The sequence below is a fragment of the Habropoda laboriosa genome, unplaced genomic scaffold, assembly GCF_001263275.1.
Source record: "Habropoda laboriosa isolate 0110345459 unplaced genomic scaffold, ASM126327v1 scaffold124, whole genome shotgun sequence".
NCBI classification, from domain to species: domain Eukaryota; kingdom Metazoa; phylum Arthropoda; class Insecta; order Hymenoptera; family Apidae; genus Habropoda; species Habropoda laboriosa.
The window spans coordinates 109,471-134,713 of NW_017100265.1; the positions used below are offsets into that span (position 1 = coordinate 109,471).

At 36.8% G+C, this 25,243-nt stretch overlaps 1 protein-coding gene across 1 annotated transcript in view; it reads right to left on the reverse strand.

Moving 5' to 3' along the window:
* LOC108573167 overlaps window positions 1-25,243 on the reverse strand; it is a 73,075-nt gene that overhangs the window by 24,164 nt on the left and 23,668 nt on the right. The window contains exon 2 of the mRNA XM_017935556.1: window positions 6,818-6,947. Within this exon, the coding sequence (XP_017791045.1) occupies window positions 6,818-6,947 (130 nt within the window). The remainder of the gene's footprint in view (window positions 1-6,817; window positions 6,948-25,243) is intronic.

The following is a 25,243-nucleotide window of genomic DNA, read 5'->3' on the forward strand; positions in this document are numbered from 1 at the left end:
TTTTAACTCGTAATAATTTATTTTGACTTAATCATTTTTAACTCATAATTTTACGAGTAATTTCTATTTAATGCTTTTCTCGCGTAAATATGTAAATAAATCGATCATTCAAAGTATCAAGTGTATTTGCATGTCGTTCAAATTTTAAAACACCATTCATTCTCTTGCCCATTTTATTCTCATTAAGAGCATTCACAAATAACGCATATTTCGAACAAAAGACAGGAAGAAACGCTTTGCAGTAGTAATAAAAGATGAAAAATCTTGAATATTCAACGAGACTATCGAACTCATACATTTGTAATCGATAGTCGATCGCCTAATTTCGATGTTGCAGCACGCTTTTCTATTCATTGTTATCGGATCCATTGCGATGCATTATTTCGCATGTTAAATCCCCACGTAACCAGTTTACGAGTAGCTGCACGGATAACAGCCGGTTCAAGTGTACTGTACCGACTATCGCGTTAAAATTTCAAATTTCAATCGCAATTCGAGCCACGGGAAATCACCTGAATTCGTCTTACTCACGCTACCGCAAAATTACCGGCACGCGTTCGCGAAATTCAAGGACCGCCCTGGTTGCGAACGAAAATGGACCGATTACTTTTTTCTTCATGCTCTTCATCTTCTGTTTTCACCTTGCTCTTTGCTTTCACTGATCGAACATCCTTTACGGAACGCGACGATTGCAAATTAGATGTGTTTGAACTGATTGCCAGATTTGCTAATTTAACACTTTGACCCTTAACCTTTAACCCTTTAACCCTTTAACTCCTTAGACTGTTCTTTCACTTTTCTATTCTATTGCAAAAATGAAAGTATATAAAAATAAATGGGAAACTTATTTCTATACGCCTGGGAAGTAATTAAAAAAAAAAATAAAATTGATCATTTTTGGCACATCAAGTTAAGAAAAATGTGAGTGTTAAGGAGTTAACCCTTTGCACTCGTACTTTTTCTCGGGTAAATCTTGCAGCAACTCGGACTTTTCTCGGCTTCTTACACGCATATGTAATAAATAATTTATGTGAAAGCAGAAATTATTAGTAAGATTCAAAAGAGAATATTTCTTTGTGTTCTTTATTTTCGGTGAGCCTGAGAGTGCAAAGGGTTAACCCTCAATAACGCCATGTGACTTGGAAGTTACGTATCCATTTATCCATATTTCGTAGCCTCATTTTGCAGTGATTATTCAGTCGAAATTTACTTTACCCCTCTGCGTTTCACACACGCGCGAGATAAAGAGCTTACGATCAAATTCGAATCGTGTATAATGAATAATTATTTAAGCCAGCCAGAAGCCAAAATGATTAACTCCACTTTTTGATATTCCTCCAATTTTAGTATCAGAGCACATGCTCTGTGCTTAACTTTACACAAACAAAACAAATTTAATAAATTTTATTTTACGAATTTAATCACTTTGGTTTCTAAGTGGCTCAATTACCAGTGCACCTATTTCTAAAATTTCCACCAGACATCTCTTCACATCTACTTCACCCCTTTGCGCGTTTCACACACACGCGAAATAAAGCGCTTACGATCAAATTCGAATCGTGCACAACGAATAAATTATTTCTCACCGTATTTTCTCTATTTCCCAAATTTTCCGCTAAATGTCGATAAACATATAACACGAAATCTCACGTTATCCATATTTCTCGATTCCTCTCCGAGGGCGGCGTCCTCTAATCTCGTTCCACGCGGAAAGAAATCACAGTATAATTTCCCAACGGTGGGAATTTATGGTTTTCCGAAAGCAGCGCGCCGCCGCTACTTGGAAAATCACGCGCGCTCGTACGTTCAGCCGTTTTATGTACACGTGCCCGCGTTATCGTTCCGCCGGTTGATTTGGTCAGTTTCCGAAAATTCCCTCCAATATTTCTCCGAGCGACGTCTCTCTTTTCGACGTGAACGCGATCGCGCCCGATTTATCCGAGCAAAAATCCGCTCCATTTGCCCTACCCGAATGTCGTTTTCGCAGCCTTCGCGCGTCATCTGCGATATTGCTAGTCGCATGTTCGATAGTACACTCTACTGATTCTCTTTAGGAACGAGCATTGGTGAGTAGTTACAGGTGAATAAAGGAACGTTTCCATTTTTTTGTCTTTAGTGTTATCGTTGATATTCACATCGTTTTCTCATTATTCATTGCGCAGAATTTTTTTAGAGCGAGAATTTGAAAAAAATATTTTATGAAAATAATGCAGGTTATTTGTATACTATAGTTATCCAACTCAAAAATTATCTGTTATAGTTCTCAAGCTATATATACTATGAATTATACCATTTATAGTAACTATAGTTATAACACTTATAGTAACTACAGTTATAATGCCTATAGAATGATAGTTATAGTACCTACAGTAAGGATAATTATATTATTGGAAATTTTCGTTTAAACATCTTGTGTTATGTGTGAAACAATACTGTATATAAACCAGTATATAACTAAACTTGTAAAAGTTGAATTGCAAAGGGAATTAATTCTAAAAAATTTAATTCCTTCCAAAAATTAAACTTAGGTACCTTTATATCATAAATTGATTTAAGTAAAAATTGCATAAACGTAATTAGTCCAATAGGTAAACAAAGTAATTTATATCTACAAATTGATGCTGTGAGTGGATTACATTATATTGTTTATTTTATTAAATACTAACAACTTTTCACCATATGATATTTCTTTGAAATTCAACTTGCTGATTGTTGGTGTTAAAGATATAAAATTATTAAAAAGAATTAATATGAATTCTCTGCTCACTTTTTCTTTAATCAATAAATATGTTCAGAATAAAAGGAAATATGTTATGTTCTAAGAAAAGTTCGAATACTGCGTTGAAATATATTTTCAAGAAAGCTCTACAGTTCATAGAAACGACTACTCTACCCCCAAGACTTAAGGTATCCAATTAATTTGTTAGCTATTCTTTTAAAGGGTAAGTCGCGTAACCGAGACACACATCTCCGTTCCTCTTTTTTTGGTCAAAGACTGCAAAAAGTAGAAGCGAAAAAGCTGAATGGTTTAACGAGCTCTAACCTTTTGTGCTTGTACTTACTCCGCATATGCAACGGACATACCTGCAACTGCACCATCTAACGAACGAAACCGTGTAATTTTTATCCGCACAAATCAACTTTTCCCTTTGTTCCGCGAAAAATTCAGAACGTCGGAGAATCTTCGTGCACGTGTTATTTTCGTACGTGAAAAATTTCATTCGATCAAATTTATAGAAAATAATTATACCGCTCTTTGTGCTATTTATTTTCCAAAAAAAAAAAATTCCATTTAATTCTTAGACATAATTTGGGTTATTTGTAGAAAAGAAATACAGATGGGCGAAATTAGATCTCACGAAGCCATCTAATTTTCCTTCCAATTTCTTTTCTCTCTTTCTTTTCTCCGCAAAATCTCCTGTATACCGCTCCAGAATTACTAAAAATATTTTGAAAAACCCAAAACAGCTAACAAAGACGAAAAACACAATTCTTATTCCAAACGTGGCACGAATAAAATATTGTACAAGAAATAGTTTTTATTTCGCATATAAATTGTTATGCATATTTCTCTCGAGTTTGAAATTTTCTAAAATTCCGACTTCACCTTTCGCGACACTTGAAACAATCGACTAAAAGAGTTTACTACGTCAGCTTATTCGTTTAATCGTTTCAGAAATTTTGCCACTTTCACACGCGGCCAATCGATCAAAATCGAGACCGACTCAAACTTCAACACTGCATTATTGGAGAAGTAATTTGCAACTTTCTTGCAATAGAGAGAATCCAATGCCCATCGCCAAACGCGATTGATCGTTCTCGGAAGGAACTCATATACTCTCAAATCAACCGTGCAATAAAATCATTATTCAATCCTGCAGCGAAATCTGATAATCCAGGATCGACGGGGGAAAAAGTTCAAAATTCCTATCGAATAATTGTTCTTTTTACAAGAACCAATTAAAAACAATTCAACTCTCTTTTATTTTTGTAAAAATTTCTGTTGAAAATTTATACTGCAACAAGAAACATAAGTCAGGCAAAGTAAAAATCATTCATTGCCTAAAGTGTTTTCGAACGCTATTTTTTTTTCCTTTTTTTTTTTCGGTATATCATACAAGTGTTTATATTAAACCGATTCGGACAAATTGCGGGACTTGAAAAAAGTAGTCGTATGGGCGTGTTATTAAGTGAAATTAAACGTCGATCGGCTGATTTTGATTTATAAAAAAATATCTTCGGGCATCGCGGTGCTATTGAAATGTAAAAGTATTTAACGCGTTCGTCAAATATTTTTAAACTGAACGTCTGCTAAAAATTCAGATAAATAATTTCTCGTGTTGAAGTGTCATCAATTTCATTCGCTTCTTTCCAGAAAAATTAGGGTCGTTGATGCATGCAACAGCTTGTTTTCTTTCGTATAAAATTAATTTTTTAAACATGCTTACAAAAATTCTACACTGGTAAATATTGTTTCTAATTATACTTATCGTATAACATTAATAAAAGTTACTTTTGTTTTTTCATATAATGCACCAAATAAAACTTTTACGTTTCCGTGGTAAAAAATTTAACAGATAAAACACTAAGGTAGTAAATTCGGTAATAAAATTTGCCGATAAAATAGCAGATCTTCATTAATATCTCAGAATTATCACAAAGTATCTTACATTCGAAATATCAGTCTGGAATTAATTCAAAAAATTCATCCAGCACGGTGCTCTAGCTAGAAAGAAAAATTAATCGAAAAATCGCGAAAGGGTTGATGATCAAAGTTCTCAAAAATTAACTAGAAACCCTTAAGAGGCTATTTAAAACTCGAAAGAAATCTCGGGTAGACCGTCTCTCGAACTTTCAGCAAATTAACGAACCAACTTATTAGAATTCTCTTTCAATCTTCGAAACTCGTTCCTCGAGTTGCTCGATTACGAAAATAAACGAACACGGTCAATAAATTCGTATAAGTAGGCGTCTGAAAAATTCAGGCCGCGCTCAACTTTCCTCGATTGATCTAGTTATCGGCGCAATCGACTCTCGACAGCCGATTTTTCCATCGAAACCCATCGGAAACTCGAACGACAACTGGATAAAAACGCGAGACCGTTCGAAACAGCTTGTTGAAAATTCAACGATCGATCCGAAAAACTCTCGAAACTTCTTGCCAAAATATTTCCGCGGCGGGGAAAAAATTAGAAGATGGATTTATCGAGGATGAAAGAATAAACGAAAAAGGTGCGAATTGATTGAAATATTCAGCCAGCGAATGAACGTCTTGTGGGTGAATAACACGTGGTTGAAAGTTTAATACCAATATATTAATAATAACAATTGCACAATAACGATAACGACACAGAAAATGGAAATATTAATAACCTGATCAATGCTCTCTTATTCTTCCTCTCTTATACGCTCTCGCTCTGTTTGTTTTAATTAACAACGCGGTTCTACTGTTTACTCGCTGCTTCTCTCGAGGACACTGACCGTTTCCCCAACCTCGAGTCGATTCGAGTATCAGCCATAGATCATGTCTATCTTAGAACGTTCACACAAATTCAAAACAAACACACGACATTCACGCAATTACTCACAACATATTATTAAAACCAAATCCACACGTCTGACATTAAGATTTTTTGCTCCCCCACGTATCGAAACCGATGAATTTCACTACTAATATCCATTTTTATTTCGCTAATTGAATTAGTGAAAAAATTGATCGCTAATTTTATCAGTTATCTAATTATGGGAATATTTCGCGTGCTTTTGTTTACCAATTGAAACAACTGGAATTTAATTTACCACTCGAGATAATTTTATATTTATCAAATTTGCAACAACGATAAATTAAATACGAGAAAAATTCATGGAAAAGGGAAAATTGCGACAAATAAATTAGCAGTGTTTATTTTTGTTATATCTTTCAGGCGGGTGTTTCTTTAATATGAATTTATGTTAAATCAATCTAACGTAAATTCGATAAAATTGCATGTATAAATCACGAGCATTATTATTACACGCGGTGGACAGTGAAACTGTGTTAAATTTCCTTCCTTTTCCGTCCTTCTCTGTCGCATGTCCCGATAAATTATTCGTAAATTCTATTTTCAATTCGATTCATATGCTTATTACCCGATCTCGCTTTTTTCCATTTCTACACTCCCGACACGTTCCTTTCTACCAATAATACATTCGTACCGAACGTTTTATTTACACCACACGTGAAAACGTTTGAAACAATTTGCACCGGTAATTTAAATACGTAGTTCGTCCAAATGAATTCTCGATTATTTTCGGCGGTCCCTTTAACCCTTTCAACTCCAAATTTTCTTTTAAAAACTCCCTATTATTTTAAGAATTTTATTCGAAATGCACTTCAAAAGACATCTGGTTGATAGGAACCAATTAATTAATTTTTTTCACTAATTATATTGAAAATAGCATTAAGGGTCATATATATGTGTACCTAATGCTCATCCAGGTAAAAAAAAATATTGCAAAATATAACACTGGCAATTTAAAAATTACTTCATTCATACCTGTGAATAAAACCGATATCAAGTCACACTCGACAAAGGAGTCCAAAGGGTTAATCGGCACAAAAAAAACAATAGCCACATCGAGAAACGCGTTGTACTTTTTATTTCCCTTTCTGAATCAGAGTTCAGCAAAATTAATCTATCATAAATATGATTTAGTTTTTTATCTTTTTTTAACAGTGATCGAACGTTCAGATTCATTCTACGAAACAGTGTCGACGTGAATTCATTTGGCGAACCAAGTTTTAGCACACGATCCAGAAACTAGCTAAAAAACTTACGGGCATAGTTGCTGAAGTTCCTCCTTTTTCACAGCGAAGCTCAAGTCGTTGTTGTTGATTCTCTCGAGGGGCCTTCCACACCTCACCAGCCTTTCGTGTCCGCACTCTTGGCTCCGACAACTGCCAAGCACTGAAACAGAAACAGCGATAATGTAGAGCAGAAAAAAATACCGAGAAAAACGAACGGTTAAGGCATTTCCACGATTGAACAATTAACGAGAGGAACATTCTTGACACTCCCGTTTGAAAATATCAGTCGACAAGTTTGTTCTTTAGGCAGCACTCTGCTTTATGATTTATCGGCTGCCAGGCGAACAGAAAAGTGGCACATTTATTCGCTACATTAACCTCTGTTTAACCCTCTCGCAGCTGAAAGCTGCGCTTGTCAATTGCGAAGGTTTCATTGTGCTCGAAACGATCGTAGATATTCGAGAAAATTGACTTGATTAGATATCTGACTGGATTTTTGCACAGTTACGGATGAATTGTAACTGACAATAAGATCGAATCTCTGTCCAGCGTTGAAATATCGCTGAATATGATGTTTTAACCCTTTCACTGCTGTTGCCGCCTATAGGCGCTTTGAATATTTTATTGCACTGAAGTCTGTAGGCGTTTTGAAATTTTTTTGGCACTGTGCTGTTAACACTTTCACCCTAATTCAAGCCTTGATTTTTGTTCCTTGCGTGCTAACACCTCATTTTTTAAAACGATAAATTTGAAAATTTTAATTTAAAAATTTCATAACGCCAAAACGAAAGAAAATCTGCCGCAGCGAAAGGGTTAAACCCTTCGTCGCCATCGAGCCTATAGGCGCTTTGAAAATTTGTTTGCACTGTGCTGTTGGAGCCTTTTAACGCACTTCCATCTTAATTCAAGCCTTAATTTCATTCTCTACACACTTCCACCTTAATGAACCTTCTGGCCAAAAGAAAACATTTTGAGGTGGAATATCTGTATGTTACGTACCAAAATCTGTCGCAGCGAAAAGGTTAATCAAACAATTAACCTTAAATAATTTTACAAAACTTCGTCGAACCAAGATTTTTAATCACAGAATCTCGCACAACTTTGACAAAGAATTGCACTGGAAATTTAATTATCACGTTACTAGTTGTACTTCGTTCATTAATTAAAGAGTTTTTAATCACACGAATATACACAGTTTGTTACTTCTATTTCAGCTTGTTTTGCGACACTTTAATTAAACGTTGTTAATTCGAAGTTAATCAACGTAAAGTGCTTTCTCTTCCAACAAATTTCAAATACAATTTCTCGTTTATTTGCAAATATAAATGCATCGACGCCGAATTATTCTCCGGAAAAAAATTACAAACGCGATAATTCACCGATAAACTTTCTCCTACGTAAACTTTCCTACAATCTTATCGGTTATTAGCGAGCATAATTGGAGGTTACTTTATATTTCACGATAGAAGCTTACTCTACGTGGAATTTATCTTTCTATTAAATTGCGAAAGAAATTGATAATCAAAAGCAAGCGAAAAGAAGGAGAAGAAGACGGAAAAGAAACGCAAGGAACTCTCTGTGGACAGCCTTCAGACGATTTCAGTTTGATCTCGAAAGCGCCTCTCTTCCGGCTAATCTCTTCTATCATCGTTTCCTGTGGAAGTTATCATTATTCTTCGAGAGGCAAGGCTACAAGAGAAGAGTCGTTCTTGACCTCGCTCAAACCCTCGACACAAGTTAATCGCGTTGCCTTCGATCGAACCGGTTACACGTGCTGCGATTGTCAAGTCGAAGAAATTAATTTTTCACAACGAACTAGCAACAGTACGTTAGACGTTGTTAACAGCAACAAACCAATTGTTGCAAATTTCAAATAAAATACTTCTCTAACAACGCGGTACATTGAGCTTTTTTCAATCATTTAAAGGGACAATCTGGAAGTAGTTACTGCACAGCAGTTCTGTTTATCTTGTCTTGGCGATAAGGAAAAATTAAATGTACGAAAAATAAGGCTTCTTCGAATGTATGAAATAAAAATATATTCTCAGAAGTTATCTCAACAGTTCCACTGATTTGCATTTAAGGAATGCAGAAATGCTTAATGAAAACAAACTGTTGAAAAGATTAATTACAGACATGTCTGTTTACCGCTTCGTTTATCCGAAATTTACGAGAAGACATAAATCTCACAGATTTCCCATTACAAAATTATAAAAACTTGACAAATACTTACATTAAATTCAACGAGACAAAAACTAAACTCATACAACAAAAATTCATACACAGTCCATTAATAAAAAATGATCCCGATGTAATTCCATTGCATTAATTCACTTCAATTAAATATTTAAAAAATTTGCAAACTCGCCTTTGGAAGACATCAAACTTGTTTTTCCATTTGAAAATATAATTAATAATAAATTCTTCTCAAACGTAACAATCAGTATACGATCAATTACAAAACGAGACAAGAAATACCTCTTTTTTTTTTAATTCTAAGAAATCAAATACAATCCTTTCCTATTTCATCGATTATTGCAAATTTGTGTATTAAAAAAAGGGGGGTGTATCGATTGAACAAATTCAATAAAACAGAGAGGACACGCGATCACATCGAAAACACGCGCTTTCGAGGACAATGTTAAATCCACGTTAGTCCGTACATCGAGTCGCCGACTAACGGCACTGCTACGGATATACTACTGCGCGTCCGAGCAATGCTAGCTTGATCCACTTGAGCCTCGACTCGTCTTTTTGCAAGGATTAAAGTGGATTACGCGTGGCCAACACGGCCGCTAGGGTAACGAGAATTTAGCTAACGTTGCACAGACCGGGTTCACGCACACCTGTCCAACTGCTTACATGCGTGTAACATACTCGTGAGTGCATGTAATGCCTCTGATGAGAGGTCCTGTGACTTATCGCCTGTATCAGCTGCTTCGAAAATGAATTTACAGTAAATGACGAATACGAGAATATGCGAATTTTTACTTGATTAACCCTTTACCTTGCAACAACGAGTCGAACTCTTGGCGCAGATTCTAATTTATAAGTCTAAGAATTATCAAATTTTATTAACGTACGATACTTATTCCTACGGTAAATAGCTGAAGCTTAGATGCATAGTTAGCAAAGAAAAGCATAAGTCAAAGTGTGTAATTTTTGGGTTCTTTCCCGGAACTAATTTTTTAATTCTTAACTACTTTTTGAAGTATACTACTTTTCTTAGCTTCTTGACAATAGGAAGATGGTTTGATGAGAATTTTTTTAATTTTGCAATGGTAAGAAACGCGGAAAGGGAATTATAATCACTTTTATGAAATTCAAATGTATTTTTTTCCTTTCTTGAGTAGGACCATCGACGACGGCCAAGACGAGTGGTCTTTGGTTAAGGGTCAATGATAATTACTGATCGTGTTCCAATTGTATGATGACCTACTTAACCGTAGAATACTTGATTACGAATACTAAGTAAAATTTTTTTGTTTTTCTGGGAACGTAAAATACTGATCAGAAACGAGAATTTTTCAAATGTTCAGGGTGCGTGTAATACTTAAGATAATTCTATTTGTCAAATGAAGACGTAGGCATTCTTTAAAGCAATTTTCATTTGAGTATAATACTTAACACTGTGAAAAGAGAAATCAATAAATCTGCACCTCGAAAAATTGTCCTGTCACTTCTCAAATACGTACAAATTATTAAAAAGATTCTATCCACAATTTTCCCCCTTGTAAACTGTGCCTTAAAATACTTTATCCTGTAAACTATAAGAAGAAAAAAGAAAGGAAGAAACGAAATTTTGTAAATTTCCCATCGTCGTTAATTGAGGATTTTTTTAAAAGGAAACATCCTAATATTAGTCGCATAAGTTCGTGCCGAAAGCGAAAGGAAATTTTATAGTGGCGACATAAGGGTCTTATATATAGTATGACTTAATAAAACCAACTTTCGAAATTATGCTCGATTTCGCTCACACTCGATATTGTGGCGCAGAGAGTATAAAAAGTAACATAACACAAAGAGAAGAGGGAATCGCGGAAAGCCAGGGGGAGAAACGCATCCACCTGTTTCCGTCGGCCAAACAAAACACCATTAAATCCGAATCAACTTCTTAATTTGAACGAATGGTTTTTTGCCCGTCGTTGGCCCACGAACTACCCCATGATAATAACTATGCTCGTTCGTCATCATTAAGCACCCCGGAAATGCGTTTCCTGTGTTTCGTACCTGAACCTACCGAATTTTTCCTCAACGTTTCAGTTACAAGCAGTTCAGGGGAAATTTTCACCGAGACGATCAGCGATCGAACATCGACGATTCAGGCTTAAGGAAAATTTGAAAGGTGGGACGAACGTTTTTCAATATGTTTTCCATCTCGAAAAGATTCGGATATATCGATACTTCTATAGTGTTACATCCCTTAAAATTTTCTTTATATCGTCAAATATAAGTTTCATACAGAAGCTCCGAAGACACTTTGGAAGTTAGTTCCTAGGGAAAAAGAACTTCATCAAATTGAAAGATAGGTTAATACGATTCTTGTACAATTTCTTGTACAATTGAATTAAAAGCTGAAATTGTATTTGGTAGAAAAAACGATGAGAAGATATAATAGAATAAAAGTGAAATACTTCTCGTCTCTCTCTTCTCAAGATTCTCAACAGACTTTGCATAATAGTAGTACGTGAAACGATTAAATTCCGGTACATCTAATTATGAATTTAATTAAACACAGACTACCAGATAAAACCTCGAAAAAATTCTACCACGCAAATCATGATAAATACATCTCCACACAAATGAAAAGTCACGCTTCGAGAATAACACTTGTGCTGTACCAGAAAAAAGCAGGATTACCTTTGGTGAAAACACGTCTCGGACAAACCAATTCGCCATAATTTCCACGAAGGAGAACGTTGCTCAACGCGAACGTATTACCTCTCCACGCGAGCAACCATCTCCCAGAGTTATTTGTTGCTTCTGTTAATGCGAAACAAAAACCGGTCGACTCTCCACGGCAGACTTATCCATTTGTCGCGTACCACAATAAGAAACGTACGACGACGACATATCATCGGGTGTACCACCGAGGATGGTCGAGTAGTATTGTATCCGAAGAAGAGAAGGAAAAACCGCGTTAAGGGAAGGAGACACGATTCCGTTGGAAAGTAAATTCCGTTTCACCACGTCTGCGGTGATGTTCGAAAAAGTTTCCTCAAACGGGTCGTCGGCGGAAAAATGTGCGCGAGAGCGCCGTGTAATCGAGGTATAATTTTCGATTTCCGTGGTGAACGAAGTCGAATTTGAATGTAAATATCGGCCGTGCCCCTATTTTCCGCGAGATTGACTATTATCAAATAACGCGCTATATCATCGCGGAAAAAGAGCACGCCCGTTGTGCTCTGTAGTAGAGAACGGCGAGAACGTATCGAACGTGATGATCGCCGAGTCTATGCGAATTTCTGCGCAATTTCCCTGCCCATCCTGGCCTGCATCGAGATTTTTCATCGATTCCTTCCCACTCTCGCCTCGATCCACCGAAATCCGCTGCTCCTGTTTCGAAACGATAAAGCAGTGTAATATTGCACGGTTTCTGTGGAACGTATAAAGACTTTTGATTTTTCGTGGGATTGGCGCAGTTGAGACAGATTTACACACTTTTGAATTATTTTTTAAATACGTTTGAATGATTAATATTGTGTTTCCTTCGAACGACGGACGCTGGGTCACTATTGACCCGGCTTTCAGATGTCCCGCGATTGTCCTCTCGTTACATTATAAATATATTTGTTACTCTACTTGTTAATAGATTTGCATAATTTTAGAGAATGCAATGCCTAGTAAAATCAGAAAATTTGGTTTCGCTTGCGTATGGAAAAGATTTTAGTATTGGGTCAAATTTGACCCGATATCCTCCGTGCAGGCAACAATCGCTAATTAGAAATAAAAATTGTACAAACTTGTCCCTCACTAATTGCTAAGAAATTCTATGAATTATAGAAACTTACAATTGAATGATAAACTGGGAAAAAATTCGTGTCCTTTAATTGATTAACTTTTGTAGCTTTCTCACTACAACTGTCACCGAAACGCTAATCAAAGTAGGGAGGAAACTTGTTATTAATAGATAAACTAAATACTCAAATACTTCCTAGCTAATAACGCTTGGCGCGCAAGAAACAGCAACAGACTCTGTCAAAGAGCTCAGTTTTATTTACCGAAACAATTTGCAGATACATCAAGGAAATTTCGAACAACTCAGAAAATATTCCACTTAACCTCAAAATACTGTTTGAACGTTAGCAAAATTAATCTGAATTATATTCGATTTATCGACAAACTGTCGCCAATTTCATGAACCTCGATCCAAAGCACATTACGGGTGCGGCGACCGCCACGGAGGGGCCACGCACTTAGGCCTGGCGACTCTTGGCCCTCGAGGCGACGAATCGAGAGATGTTTTTCCAAACATCTCCGAGTTCCTTCGTCCTCGAGGACAAGAGTATTGCCTCGGCAATGCAGGCCCGCGTCCCCACTTCCTGGGACTTTCCCAGGGAAAAGGGGCTACTTAAGGGAGCCCCAAAAAAGGCACGAGGCTTTTTTGTCGTAGACTTTCTTTCTACGTGCATCGTGTCGCCTATACATTAAGCCCTGAAAAAGGCACGAGGCTTTTTTGTCGTAGACTTTCTTTCTACGTGCATCGTGTCGCCTATACATTTGAAAATTAGTTTAAGCGTTATCGGTTAAAAGGAATAAATATATCTTTGTTACCCACTTGGCGAGTAATTATTTTACACCACGTAACTTCCAAACGGAAAATTTTACTTTTCCAACAACTCTTTCCTTTAAATTTATCTTGAGAAATTCTTGCATCGTCCTCATTACACGCGAGTTTTCGAGCGGCGCCTTGTTACCCACTTTGCGAGTAATTATTTTACAGCACGTCACTTCCAAACGGAAAATTTTACTTTTCCAACAACTCTTCCCTTTAAATTTATCTTGAGAAATTCTTGCATCGTCCTCATTACACGCGAGTTTTCGAGCGGCGCTCATCTTAATTAAGGGAAGATTCGGCTTAAAAAAGTTTGCAGAAAGGCGGTCGGTCGCTCATTTATTCGTATCGTTCAGAATACACTTAATTGCCCTTAATGGATTCCTCGATTGTGTCCGTTTAAGCGCTTTCAACCGTTCTTTATCAAGCGCTGAACGAAAGGAGTGCATTCTCGCTCGAGAGCTTCCTTTTTCCCTTTCCTTCCACTTTCAACCGATAAATCGTTTAATTACATGATTAATTATTCTAACCAGATGTCGTCCTGGTCCTTCAATACATTCGTTCATAATTGCATACGGACACGAAACGTCGGACATTGGAATTTCGTTGCGCCCCGGAGAGAATTCGAGGTTCCCTCGCGTTTAATAGAAATCGATATTCCGGGCATCGAATTAAGCGACATCGATTCAAACAATCGAATCGTTGGGACGACGCATTCAAACGCGTGTCACTCTCCATCGGACATCTGACAAATTCAATAAAAAAAAATCGATCGTTTCAAGTTGAAAGGCCCCGAACGTTTGAACGATGGGAAAAGCGTTAATTCGCCGACAACGGTGAAAAATGCACCGATTAATCGACGATCACTTAACCAATTTGAATGGTTAAACGGTTAACCATATGGCATCGGTCCCTATCATTGCGTGCCAAACGAGATTACACGCGCAACCGTTTACCACCGAGTATCGATTGAACAGCGCGCGCAACAAATTTCAGATACAATTTGAATTCCACCGCGTAATCCACTCGACGGAGTGATTGATGTGCGTCAAATGCGAGAGTTTCTTTGGATAACTAGGCAATAACGAATAATGAGAAGGTTGCAAATTAAGTCGTCCCGTAAGTTCATACCGGAAGCGAAAAATATTTTAATAGAAATCCAAGGAAATTTTAAAGAGACGATATAACGGCCTTACCAAAAAGAATAAGAGAAATCGCTTAGGTTTTCTTTTTTATCAAATTTAAAGTTTTGCTGAAAATATTGATCTAAATTATGAAATTCGACACGAACTTGTGGGATGACTTAATATATTCAAATGTAGGGGTGCTTTGAGGAACTTCTTTTTCTATCCGATGAGATTCTTGAAATTCTCATTTCGACAAGTTGAAGGACTTTCAACATGGAGAACTATAATCCAAAAAACTAAGGAATCCCAAAGTACTCTGGTAGTCTTTATTTTCGAGAAATTATTTTAAGTTTAATATTTGCTAAAAAATTGAAATGAAATTTTTTAAAAAGAACATGGAAATAAATCGTACATATATTGACAAATATAACTATAATATTTGATTTCAATACTTAATGTATTTTTATATTATACAAAATCTTGTAACATTGCACTAGAAGTGGGTTCTTTCAAACTACGTATTTAGACATTTATGGGAGGCCCATAGACCTGTTCTTCTATAAAATACCAGCTTTAAACGAGCCTCGATTAATTATTTACCAAATGGTGAACAATAACGTCGCTTCTCAGTCGTCACTCGAGTGCAAAGGGTTAAGTTCTATCTCAATAAGTTAAGAAATACTTTTACTTTCTTTATTTGTAAGTTAATAATTTTATAAAAATTTCAATTTTAAATTTTAAATCAATTTTTACAAGTTCTAAGACTACAAATAAACACCTCAAAGATAAAACACTGACAGTATCATTTGAAACATTTTCACCGTGTCAGGTGCCCATTAGTGCCTCTCTTTTTCCCTCTAAAATAAACTATTTCAATCTCTTCTTTTCGCCGGCGGTGTATGGAGGTCGTTGCGCATTTTCAACGTCAAATAACCCAATGCCGACAGTACCTACACCCACGAAGCGAAAAGCGCGCACACACCTCAGCATCCAGTGTGTAAATTCGAAGGACAGATCGAGCTTGTGCTACAGGATTATTTTCCTCTTCAATTTTGCGCCGACCGTATGATTTCGAGCGGCTTAATTCGATTTTCCGACTGGCACGCACGATAAATACTCGCGATTTTACAAAGTCCCAGGTATTTTCGTGACGCGATGTATCGAACTAGCCAGCCGCGACGACATTTGCGTCACATAGCCTCGAAACGAAACCTCATGATTGATGGTTCAGGAAATTTGTTCTGAGGCGTATTGAAAACAGACTCAAGGTGAGTGAAATTTTTGAACATGTTTCAATAACTACATTATCACTGGTAAAATTACAGTATTAGTGTCATCACTTTTCACAGTTTTAAACAATTAAATAACCACTTGTAAATAAGAAAAAAATGTAATAGAATAATGTTTGTTTTAATAAATAGCAAAAATGATTTTTAGAATGAAAACTCTTTTCTAGGTAAATTTATTTGTAATAATAATTGAGACGAAAAATAATTAAATCACGTTGTTAATCTGTGTGGAAATCTACGTTAATAGAAAGAATAATTAAGGAGAAAATTCAAGAAACATTATGATAACATTGATAAGAGACACGAAAGACAAATTAAAAGAAAATAATTCTCAAGATGGATCCTTTACCCTATTTTCATCTCTTGGTCACTAAAAAATACATACTTGAGGCTGCTCTCATCGACGGAACCTCACCAGGTAAGTCTCCAATTCGATTGCTCGAAATGCAACATCTGAAATACCGCAAACTCCAACCCCCTTAGCTTCAAAGCTAGTTTCCTATTCATGACGGAAATCTTTGCAGTCAAACGCGACGAAAAGCAGCGAAATAACAAAGTATAAAAATCGCTGGTCAAATATAAAGACAGAAAACTAACTTTCATATCCATTCGTTTCTCGTCAATCCTACAGCTAGGAACTTGGAAATGAACCGAGTGAAACCTTTCAAATTTGCTAATGTTTAATAGAATATATTAGGTTGTATATTGAGTCACACACTCTGATCAACAAGAATGTATATTTTTACTTATAATTGTTCAACACAGTATAAGAATTCAATTTAAGAGAATACACCACCCTGAGACGTCTAAAAATGGATAATGTTTGGGAATGTTTTTTATAGATACCTTTCACATATTTGTTTCATAGATATGTAATTTTCAGCTTCTTTCTCCAATTTAAAAAATTTTAAAATATCACAAAATGATTGTCGAGAAAATTTATCATATTTAAAAATATCACAAAATGGCAGCGCGAGAGTGGGAAATTGTTTATAAACATTGCCCCATTGTTCCGTCGACAATAACGATGAATGTGGGTCAAGTAGGGTCAATGGTCAGCTAATTGGTCATAATGATCCATTTTTTCGATAAAATATCAAGTGTAGAAATGAATTCTTTCCGAGCAGATTCACATATCCCATTCAAATCCACGTAGTTTCTCTTGCTTGCGTATTCGCAAGCTACCATAGAAACGGCCAAAGTTCATCGACAATAATGGAAATTACTTCGACGATCGATCTCTTCTCTTCGTTCATTCCGAAAGAATTTCTTTCTTTCTCTACGACCGAACAATTACGCTTCCTTCAACATACACGACCAACCTACGCGTCTCTCAACGATACAAAGTCCCTAGTTCCCCCTAGTCAAGCTTAACCCAGCTACTCGAGCGAAGAAGAAGGCGGCGGCCGCATTCGAGGGTGGCTCTCTCCCGCGGATTCTTTCACTCGTTATTTTAATGATCGTGCACGAGGGGGTGCTTCATCTCTGGCGGCCTGCAAAATTAATGTTTGCCGGGGCTGACTGTTTCTCGATGAACGGCAGAGGTGTAACACAGCGGGGGAGAGAAAAAGAACGAGAGCGGAAGGAAAAAATGAGGAATCCAGAGGAAAATCAACTGGATGGGTCGGGGGAATGGGGAGAGGCCAATGGTGTGGTATTTGTCGAAGCGGGCAAGTGACAGGATCGAGGTTCGTGAGGTTCTCGTCGTTTCTATCCCCTTTTTCTCTTTTTTTTTTTAGTTTTTCTTCCCCGGGTGCTCGATAATTTCCGACGTCTGTCGACGCCATTAATCCCACCTATCTTTTTCGGGGGGACTTTCGTCGTCTCGACAACGCGTACCGTTGGAAAAACCGGGCCAGAAGGGGAGTTTGAAATTGATTCTCGATTATCGCTCGAGGAGAACGAACCTCGGGCAACGCGGTTCCACACGGGAACGTCGACTCGACACGGGAGTAATTATCTTTGGTATAATGGACTCAAGTTAAAATGAAGCGCGTGAAATAGCGAAAAAGAGAGGAAGCGGGTGGATGTGCTTTAAAGATTGCGCAGTTTTCGCTTATTGGAAATATATCGATTTTACGAAACGCAATTCTCCACACTTCTGAAATTACTATAGAGTTAGGGACAAGTATTTTTTGTACCCTTTTGCATTCTATTTCTGTTTATTTCCAAATTTTCGAAAAATGTAAAGTTTCAAAAATTGATCAAATACGTTAAAAATTCACTAATGATTCCTAGTGTACTCAATAATTGTACTTTAATCTGGTATTCCGTCAATAACAGTGTAACATCTAAAATTCTTGGTACTGAAGCTGCAAACATTTCAATTATGGGGTTACACTTGCTCGAACGCTTGATAAAGGTGGCAATTTTTAAAATCTTTTCACAATTTTACTGTTCGATGGAATTTTTCACGTTTTGCAATTGACTTATTTTATCACTAAATTCCGGAAAACTAAAATTTCAAAAATTGATCAAATAAATTAAAAATCTCTCCAATAACTCACTACTAATTTCTATTGCAAAATTCTTGGTACTGTGAGCTGTAAACATTTCAATCAAACGCACTACAGCTGACTAGCAATAAACTCTAATTCGCAAAATATCTGCAGTATTGTCCACGAAATTGATTCTAATAATAAACGAACAATGACAAATACTATAATAAAATCATACACAACAGAAAAACAGAACCTTTCCAAAATAACAATCAAACACATCTTTGTTTTACACTGAAACCGAGATAAACACGAGAAAGAAGATGTAACCGAGGAAAAAGCGAAGATAGAACGGTGAAAAGCTATATAATTAAAAGTTTCATTTCGACACGGAGAGAATACACTTCTTCACCTGTGTACATCTTCATAAAAACCGTATTAACTTATGCGAGAACATGCACGTCTGTGGTAACTTCAGCTTGGAAAAGATTCCCGCGCAACGACACTAATTACCGTCTACTTCAACGATTCCCCGAGATGGATGGAAATTGCGCGTGTCTAACGAATGAATCCATGGCCGGTGGTCGGTCCCTTCATTCGACTTCTCTCTCTCTCTCCATTGTAGTAACTCGTGCCTGATTTTGACCAATGCATACAAGAGAAATAGATACCGAAACTTATAATTGGGGAAAACGAACGGCAAGAGTAACCACGAGATATCGAGTACAGGAGATGTACATTACCGCTTTCCCAGACATACCGGCCAATTATTCCCTTACGATGCTCCGCTAAGTTTCGACAACGCTTATTTTTGTACTTGTACAAATTCGTTAACGAAAATTCTGTAAATGTATCTGCGTTTAGTAATTGGCGAAAGTTTTTCGTTCTGTTGAGACTGATTAACGGAAGTATTATTGAAAACTAACTAATTCCACTTCGGTAATGAATAAGCTTCGAGAATAAGTCTACTCTCTTCGTGAAATAAAATACTTCCTACGGTAACTTACTCCTCCTCGTTATTTATTACAAGGTTTCACGTTGTTTTGTTTGTTGCGCAGGTAAATATGAAAAGTGAATAACAACAAAACGGAATTATACGTATATCCTTATTGTAATTACAATAACTGTGCTTTCATAATGAAATACACGCATCTGTGGAAATTGTTTATTTCAAATTTCTTATTTTGTAACCATGTTGACGAGTAAAATTTTCCCTCGGTAGCTTGAAACGTTTTTGTGTAATTTTAGTCGAGACGAGATAAACACATTCGAATCCTTTAATAAGAACGAAAATTTACGGTTGAACTTCGGGATCACCTGTAATTAACGAGATAACGCAACTTTCATATTAATATCATCTGCCTCGTTCAGGAAACGCTTAGAGGTAAGAAAAGGTAGAAAGGAAATTTCAAAGATTCACTTACTAAAATCGAATGAAAACCATTTCTGGATTACCAACTGGGGAACCCACTCCGCTTAATAATAGCGACATCGTTAATAAGACACCGAGTCAACGCTAATGCAAAGTCAACGCTAAAACCCGGAACTTAATCAATTTCAATTTCAACCCGCTCATTCGAATTATCCATCGTTTTCCCTTCCCCGCGCAAACATCTCTCTGCGAGCATTACTACCGCCCCGGTCTCTATTCAATTTCTACGTTTTCCTCTAGCCCGTGTCACTGTCATTCGGCCCGTAATATCTCAAACGTTGTGGACTTAACGCGAAACAATAAATTCACGGTGGCAAATTTTATTTTCAGACAATCTCGTTCATACGTGTGTCCTCTCTTTCTAAAGTGTATACTCGGCGAATTAAGTAAATTGCACTTTTATACACGTTGCACTTGCATTTGTACAATTGAGGTCGTACAAGAGTTACAAAATAACGTAGATCGATTACCTGAAGTCACTGTTAACCCTTTTTTCTTTAGCCAATTCGTTATACATTTGAGATTAATTTTTTGATTAATCCAATTGAACGTTTGTCAATCTTTTCATTTTATTTCAACTCTTTGCTTTCGAACAATCGTCCAATTCCTTTTCTTCTGGCCAATTCGTTACATCCGCGATTTATTTCTTAATTCGATTAATCCACCTGAACGTTCATCGATCTTTTCGTTTTACCTCAACCCTTTACCTTCGAACAAACGTCCCTTCTACCTCAACACAATCAGCTCGAATAATGGAAACAGTAGCTAAGCATAAAGTGTCTATGAAATTCTACGAAAATACATACACAGCCCCAGATGAAATACCCCCGTATTATCTTTCTCCGCCCACCTCTAATTAAATACTATTCATCTCCATTAATTTCCCGTCGAAGGTGAAACTAGCGCACACAAGAATACTAAACAGTTACAACACGTCGCGCAATTTGCACAGCAGTGCGCGCAAACAACGTGCACTCATACTACCCCCGGCCAATCAGCCGCTTAAAATTCGGTCCGGAATAAACGAACTGAAGGCCGCGTCGATTTGGTGTCCCGGTCAAAAATAATCTATTTCCGGTGTAAAATCTGATCAGCTCCCGGCCGGTGAAAGGGGGACGAGAAAGCGGAAAGGAGGGAAGCGTGAAAAACGAGAACAATCGCTACGTGTTTTGTCGTGGTTCACGCGCTACCGATATCCGCGAGTTCTTGCCTCGCTGTGTTTTTCCCAACCCTCCTCTCTGTGTGTGTCACTCTATACACGTGTACGCGTTTCCCGTCGACGATCCCCATAAAGTCCAACCCCCATTTTAAAGCAAGCACATCGTTATACACCGCTAGCCAGCGGGGCCGAAATTACGAGCGTATTATGCGACCAAGCATTAGTTAATTCCGTGACTTGCACGTTTCGCAGCCTCTGATTAGCATTTTAACCCCCGTGCACACAACACACTGAACGAGATACACGACGTCTCGATGCACTAAAACCGTCTTCGGCAGAGAAATTTCGGTGGTAACGTGTGGCGAGCTGGTGAAGCGAGAAATACTTCATGTCTGAAGACGTGAAAATGTGTCGCGGATATTCCGCGGGAAATTAAGAAATTTGCCAATCTATCGTTGGTTGAACGTGGATCGTTTGTACGTTTCAGATGTTAACGAGTTAACCCTTCGACAGTTTATCCCGTGAGAGACTCGGGCAGAGCGTCAAATATCTAAGTGTTTAACTCAAGAGAGATTCTTAGGAAGAAAGTTAGAAAGGGATGACATATTATTCTCATAATTATGAAGTAAAAACAATCACACACGGCGTAACTATTAAAAAGATACGTGTAAAATCTAAATTTTTGGGACCGTAATTCATAATTTTATTAGACTATCAAAAGGTTAACAATGATCCAGTGATTTCTATGTGAGATTATTATTGAGTGAAGGAACATCCGAGCTTTGGTTTTCGTACTAACTACAACCGAGTGAAAAGTAATTTATATGAGGGATTTAAATGACAATGTTTCAAGAGACAAAGTATGTCATGCGAAATACTTGAATATTTAAAGTTTTCTATTTTTAATAAGGAAACATTCCGGTCTAAATCTGCGCAGCTTTCGAGAATTCGGAGATAAATCTTACACATTTCTGTAAACTTTCGTAAGTTCTGCGAAGTAATACAGAAATATTATTCTTATGAAGGTTGGAGCGAACTCGGGCAATAAAATTAAAGCCCGACTTAGAATGCAGTATATTTTAGAATAAAGGAAAGGAAGAAACGAAAAATACGATATCTAAGTATGTACGTTGTTTTAACTTTTAAACGATTCGGTTGTTCCGTCGAAAAATTTCAACTGCAAACATTGAATTTAGAGGGATGAAGTTTGTATGAAAGCTGAGGAGAAAATGAAGTGTCTACAGATCTTCTTTAATTTTAAGAACGTCAAATCGAAGAAATAAATCTGAATCACTAATATCAAAAAAATATCTACAATCTTATCATTAAGAAAACGAAACATAAAAAGTAGAACATACATTCTCGATAATTACCAAAAAATGAGAAAAGCTTAAAATATTCCTACAATGCAAAATAAAATCATAAAAACCATGGAAGAATCATAGAATCATAGAAACAATTAACCCTTTCACTGCGATTTGCGCTTTGAAAATATCCTCGCACTGTTCTCTTGGCAATTTTTGGCACACTTTCGCCTTCATTTTCGCCCTTTACTCACTTCCGCTTGAATCGAATAAAATCCAGAATTCCCAAATTTCAATTCAAAAATGTTTCAAAAATTTCAAAACGCCAAAATCGAAAGATTTTCACCCTTTGCGGTCGTGTATCTCCTCTCAGCCACCGAAGCACTTATACCACACGATGGAGAAACAAAATATAATTTTTATACAACATAAAACCACATATTATTCTGTTAAACACATACAAAGCTAAAAAAAAAAAATAAATAGTATATTTACAATCTTGCATTACTAATGTTCCATCAACGAAAATGAATTCCGACCACCTGAGCACCCATGTCTAACCTAAAATCCAACTGCCAAAGGGTGAAAATCTGTCGCGGCGAAAGGGTTAAACGAAAGTACCGTCGAATCGATGAAACGAGAGAAACGCTTATTAAATTCCGAACGAAATTCTGTCATTGTGTTCCGGTCAGCAAACTTTCCGGTTAATTTCCGTGCAAAGGATAACTGTTGCGTCCGTGTAAAACGGAATACTTGGTGCCGGGGTGAGAGGAAACAATTCACGCTGCTCCAAATACACTCACATCGATCATACGCGGAGCGGACGAACAGGATCGTCTGTCTGTCTGCCTCGGGTTCAGCTTAGTATGTATTACGCGTCAAAGACAAAACGGATAAACCGACGACAGTAATTTCGCGCAGCGCACACTAACCGTGCACGTACACGTACACCTACGCGTGAACCGAGCATACATTCTCACACACGTGCAACTTCGAATTGGCACGATTTGCTCACGACAATGGAGTACCTCGTCGTCCTTTAAAGGCGACCGTAAACGGAGCCGCTGTGATCACGCTCGCAACTGAACAGGTGACCGTTCTGTTTTACGTGTTTACTTCGAGAACATTTCTGGATAAATTTGATATTGCACAGGTAACTTGATATATTAGGCAGGGGCCCTTTGTATATTAAGGTACAGCGGATGGAAATTTCGTACAAATAACGTACAATGGTATTTCCTTCGAAAATAAATTCTGTATAATTTTAATATGTATGTGGTAAGTTAAAAGACAGTGATTAACGCCTTCACGCTCACATTTTTCCTAGGTATATAGAAATAAGTTTTTTATTATCTTCAATTCTGTAACTTACTTTCTTTGCTATAACAGAAACGATTAACCCCTTAACCTATGATTTCTTTTCTGATTATGCATCTAAGCGTCGGCCATTTACTGTTTTAGTACTGTATCAGGTAACGAAAGCTAATTTCTTACAGATTAATTACATTTAGTAATCTTCAGTCTGACGAATTAAAAGAAAAGATAGGATTACAATTAATTTTTCTTACCGATATAACTATTTTTCTCACATATTGACCAAAATCTCTGCCACGAGTCTGACACGTTGTTACAGGTTAAAGGGTTAATAGTGAATGAAAATAAGAAAGAAAAATTGGGCTTATTAACCCCTTGCGTGACACAGATTTTGGTCAAGCTGTGATAAAAACTGTCATATCAGTAATAAAAATTAATTTCGATTTTAATTTTCGATTCAATTTGTAAAACTGAAAATTATCAAAATTTAATTAGTCTATAATACACTAGCTTGTCTTACTTGATATAGTGCTGAAATAGTAAATAGCTTAGATGCATAGTCGGGAAAAGATATCACAAGTCAAAGGGTTAAGGGGTTAATAATCTATGCAGAAAGATATGTTAAATGAGAATTTTGATAGTGTAATATTATTGCTTCGTACAATTTCAACGATTAACATATTTATATCGATATTATTAAACGCACTGCATAAAGGCCTTCTTTCTTCGTTGAATTTTCAATCTAACTTCATTTTCTTTGACACTTTTTTAATAATCCTTTTCACCCTGTAAACTTCCCTTAACTCTTCTTTTGATTGCGCCTTGGAACAGTATTTCGCGGATCATACAAGTCTTTTGTTATGTTTTTTCTTCCCGTTTGCTCGATTTCTTTTTTCCAAGCTGTCAAACTGCGGTACACTAAAGCTGGTATTATCGCTATTATATTTTCGCCACACCTTTCGCGGCAAACACTGTCGCGTTTTTCGCGCTTGCGACGCTTTTTCAAACGGTACCTTCGAAAATACAGAGACAGAGAACTCGGCAGCTTTTCAAAACGAACGAGTGTTTTGTCTGCTAGAGGCCACGTGTAACGGTGCCGGTCGAAAAACACGCGGAGTGTGCTCGGAGTCAATAGCGCGGAAACATCATTTTCGGGGGTGGTAAATTTCACGGGAAAACTACGCTTACGAAAATATAACCACTAACGCTAACGAGCCTCGAGAATGGCGAATAAAAGTGTGAACGATAATTAACGTGCAGAAATTGTATAGATATTCAACGATACCTGGTGATTTTTCGAACTTTTTCGAACAAGTGTTCGAAAATCAAAAGAATGCCTTTCGAAATTTTGTATCTCGTTCCATGGAATCTGTAGCAAACATTTCTCTGACATAAAAACATCGCTGTTTAGTAACATAAACAACGGCGGTTTGAGGTTATTGATTACGCTCAAAGCCGAATAAAAACGCGCCAGGTAGCATAGATAACACGTAGAAGATATTTAATTGGTATATTTTTGTTGTATTTGCAAGTTATTCTCTTTCTTTCCTTTCTGAATATAAGAGAAAAGTGTCCTATCTTACTATTAAATTAATATTACTAATATTTGTAATTAATA